The 4,357-nt window shown below is 49.0% G+C and overlaps 1 protein-coding gene across 1 annotated transcript; it reads right to left on the reverse strand.

Moving 5' to 3' along the window:
* Positions 1-1,053: 1,053 nt before the first annotated feature.
* Positions 1,054-4,212, reverse strand: LOC113205170 (myrosinase 1-like). The gene is made up of 10 exons (XM_026420681.2): positions 4,042-4,212; positions 3,812-3,954; positions 3,602-3,736; positions 3,382-3,507; positions 3,123-3,297; positions 2,826-3,032; positions 2,478-2,659; positions 2,254-2,391; positions 1,482-1,588; positions 1,054-1,294 (listed from the first exon to the last, which is right to left on the reverse strand). Exons 1-10 carry the CDS (start codon positions 4,199-4,201, stop codon positions 1,099-1,101), a joined length of 1,569 nt encoding a protein of 522 aa, XP_026276466.1. The 5' UTR covers positions 4,202-4,212; the 3' UTR covers positions 1,054-1,098.
* Positions 4,213-4,357: the final 145 nt, after the last annotated feature.

Here is a 4,357-nt window from a genome sequence, read left to right on the forward strand (position 1 = left end):
CACGCTGCAGGGGCTCAGCCCGGCGGGTAGGCAACTCGCCCCCGCGGCTGCTCGATGGGACTACCGACCCAGCGGTGGCTACCATACCAAGGGCTTACTCAAATTAGAATATAGCAGCTTGTATTATTGACATTCTCGTGATTGGTTGATATGAACTTCCTGTTGCCGCAATCGCCCACTTAGTCTCGTAATATGACAGGTGGTGCTACAGGTGTGGAGGGAAGAGAGGCGGCCCTCGCCTACGGACACGAGTGCCCCGCCGTGCTCGTAGACGCCCTCGCCCTCTGGTCTTCCTCCGAATCAAAATGCAACAGCCATCTGTCACCCAACAGGGTCACGTGACGTTACACTCGTTTTCTAAAAATTCAGAATAATGTCGGATCATTCTTCTCAAGGAATGGAAAGGTACCTTTGAGTGTTGTTCTGAATTTCTGAGGTATCTCCTCGACAAAAATATTTGGCTGGGGTGAGATGGCACAAGTCTGCGACTCACCCCAGCCCCCAAATCGGGGCGAGTTAGCCTCGGGGCGACTTGTACAATGGAGCGACTTAGATGGGGCGAGTTGTCCATCTCTCTTTGTTACATCTCATCTAAACCTGTGTCGCTTTTCATCGACTGATCAAAAGTTTAGTTTAACGTCTCTCTAGCCGCAACGCTGAAGCAAGACTTGCTGGGTGGTGTATGACTTTGGCAATCTTCTCGTTAGTCCATTGTACTTCATAGTTTTGCTTTGTGTAATATTTTTATTTCACCGACTTGTAGTCACATTTTAAATTTAAACACAATTTCTCATTGAGATTCCAGTGAGTGTCGCCAATGGCCTGCACGCAGAAAAAACTTCTTCGCTCTGCTAAGTTTTTAGCACCGGGGCTCTAAAAAATTAACGGAATAGACTGGGCTAATTTATTTAGCACCAGGGCTAATTTTTTAGCCATCTAGTAAACCGCACTGCTTATTGACCATGTAGCTAATGCAACTTCGCTCTACAGCTAAATATTTTTACATCCAGCTAATTTTTTTGCACGGGTGAAAAATTGTGCAGTTAAAACCGATTTACATGGAACTGAATTTTATTTTTCTGCGTGTGGAGTTTTCCCTCATTGCAGAGCGCTCGCGGACGCAACTGCGACGAGGAGCAGCCAGGCGCTGGTCGCGGCGGCTGCGGATGACGGCATGTCCACGACCGGGACGGCCCGCCGGTCTGCCATCTCGATCCAGAAGGACGATGACTCCTTAAGGCTGCGGTTGTAGCTGCCACCTTGGTAGTCGACGTGGATCAGGCCGAACGGGCGGCTGCAACATGTGGGCGCCGTCGGTAATTGCATCCCTTGAAACGTTTCTTAAGTCTGTCTCAGCTAAATATTTATTACATTATTACATTTGATAGTTTAAAAGGGTGCTTGTAAGTTGCAATTTTATAACTCTCCCCTCTCCCTTACCCCTCTCTCCATGAGCTTTGACCTGGGGACCTTTGACTTACCCGTAAGCCGGACGCCACTCGAAGCTGTCGATCAGACTCCAGGCGCAGTACGCGATGACGCGCACGCCAAACTCCTTCATTGACGACACCAAAGACCGCAGAAAAACCTGTAAAAACATCCAATTTTGGTCACATTATTCTGTGTTTGCTAAACTTCTCAACAAGTGATCCTTCCGTGTGTGTGCCTCCGCTGTTGCGTATTATTTTATTAGCAGTCGTGAAGAGAATTGTTCATATTTGCAGATTGTTTTTCACATTTGTTCATACTTGCGTTATTTGAAATAATTCACGCAACACCGCGAGACGGTGGGCACACAGAAATAATACACTAGGTACAAGGTGGGTGTATTAAAAAAAAAAAAAAAAACACACACTCACACACACTCAAAAAAACAAAACAATTTAGTGTGTATAGAATTACACTGATAAACTAAGTGTGCAACTGCTCAGCACTTGTATCTGCAAGTTGAATACTTGCAAGTGTGCAACTCCGTAGTCGTATACTTTGCAAGTATTTAACTCGGTAGATGTGCACTTGCAAGTGTGCAACTCCTCGGTTGAACACTTCCTTAGATTGAACGCTCACTGCTGTGTAGGAAGTGCTCAACCGAGGAGTTGCACACGTGCAAATGCAAGTGTATGGCTACGGAGTTGCACACTTCCAAGTGTTGAGCAGCTGCACGCTTAGTTTATCATTGTAAACATTAGCACAAACGGCTTTAAATACAATTAACTGTCACAAGAAGGTACACAAACACTTGTCAGTACTCACGCTGTGGTACACGGCACGCATGTGATCCTCAACCCCCGTCATATTCTTGTCGCCGATCCCGTTCTCCGTAATGACAACGGGTTTCTTGTAGTTAAACCAAACCCAAGTCAGGGCACTCCGCATAGAATCGGGTGCGATCTGTATTGAAAACGTCTTGTGAGTTCAGGACAGAAAAGTATAATATGAAACACGGATTTTAAATGGCATGTTTCAGCGGGAAATACCATGTTGAGAGGATAGTCGCCGATGGTGCCACCCTGAGGGTCGCGGTAGCCGACATTGACGAAGTTAAGTTGGTCCAAGAGCTGCGCGCAAGGCATGATGACGGGCATCCTAGTGGTGCTTGGGTCCCGGTACGACACCATCATGCCGAAGTACAGGTTCAGACCAATGTAGTCGGTCGAGTCTGAAAAGCACGCGTATGTTCACAAGACTGTAAGATCAGCATCATCTGTGACGACAACAAGCACTGCTATGGGAAAGCGCCCGAGCTTGTGATTGCCTTTCTGTTTTTGCTGTCACGAACGCCTAACTGGTACAGATTTTCAATTTAAAGCAATCGCTGCACTCACCGGTCAGCATGGCCTTCTCCTCTTCCGTGAACACGGGCAGTTTGTCCTTGGCGAGCTCCTTGACGATGGGCGGGTAGTCGCCAAACACCAGGGGGTGCAGCATTAAGCCCGCGTAGAACTGGTTGAAGGCCTCGGAGGCGTACGCGTCCTCGGCTCGCGTCGAGTTGGGCCGCGAAATGTAGCTGGCCACAGACATGCCGATCGTCCCTGCAAATGATACCAGACAGTCACGTGAGACGTGCGCGAATCCAGCGATAGCCTGGCGAGGTTGAGCCAGCTCTGCTCTGCTACGCGTACCCTCGTGGCCACTTTCTGTGAGCGCCTTGCGAGCCTCGCCGTGCCCGAGGATAAAGTTGTGCATGCAGGAGTAGAGATCCACCTCTTCGGGCCGCAGCACCTCGGCTGTGACCATCTCCTTCATCCAAAACGAGCAGTGCAAGTTGGGCTCGTTCATCGAAGTCCACATCTTGACCTAAAGCAATATGGTTAAACAAAAATGATTTTGTTTCAGTTCGCTTCCCTAAAACAATAACAATATTTAACGCATATTACCTACCTTGTGTCCATACTCTTTGATGAGAAATGAAGCGTACTCGCGGAACTTGACGACCATCTTCTTGTTCAGCCACCCCTTAAATTCTTCTTCTAAAATTTGGGGGTGGTCGAAGTGGTACATGGTTACCTTAGGATAAATGTTTATAGTCAGATAGAGTGAAAGAAATACATGCAGAGCATATGGCTGAAAGTTCCAGTAGGTTTGAAGTAGTTCAACGAACCAGGGGGGTAATGTTGTGCGCGCGGATCTCGTCAATGAGGTTGTGGTAAAACTGCACGCCTTTCGCGTTGGGCTTTGTAGCATCTGCTTCGGGCAGAACCCGCGCCCACGAAATCGAAAACCGGTACACTTGTAGCTGCGTTAAAAACATGGCCGTGAGTTTGTGTGAAATAGGAAAGCATGCTGGTTTTCTTGTTGCCAGTGTACTCACCTTCAACTTCGCGGCCATCGCGACGTCGTCCTTGTAGCGATGGTAAGAGTCCGCGCCTCTGTCGTGGAGGTGCGGAGCCGAAAAGCCGTCCGGGCCGAGCTTGCCAGAGTGTAAAAGGTAGTCGACCATGCTCTCTCCTTTGCCTGAGAATAGTTTGTTTCTGTTTTAGTATTTTGCGCGACGCCGTGTTCGTTGTGCTCGAAGGTGTCCTGAGGACACTGTCCTCTCACCATCCTCGTCCCAGGCGCCCTCCGTCTGGATGGCCGCCGTCCCCGCGCCTATGAGGAGCTCGTCGGGTAAAGCGTAATCATCTTGGGGTCCCCGGGCTGGCGACCCGCGCGCCAGTGAGCACACGGCGACAAGGACGGCGACGAGGTACAAGGGAGTCATGCTGCGAAAAAGTGACCAGTACTGTTGGTTAAATGGTTTTGTGTCATAGTTAGTGTTCGTAGCCGTCGGTCGAGGGGACCTCAACCTTATTGTAGAGAGGACACCAGATTATCAAGATTGCAAGATTGATAGACGAATATCTTGCTTTGGGGGGGG

The sequence above is a fragment of the Frankliniella occidentalis genome, unplaced genomic scaffold (genome assembly GCF_000697945.3).
Source record: "Frankliniella occidentalis isolate FOCC.00 unplaced genomic scaffold, Focc_3.1 Scaffold50, whole genome shotgun sequence".
Lineage (NCBI taxonomy): Eukaryota > Metazoa > Arthropoda > Insecta > Thysanoptera > Thripidae > Frankliniella > Frankliniella occidentalis.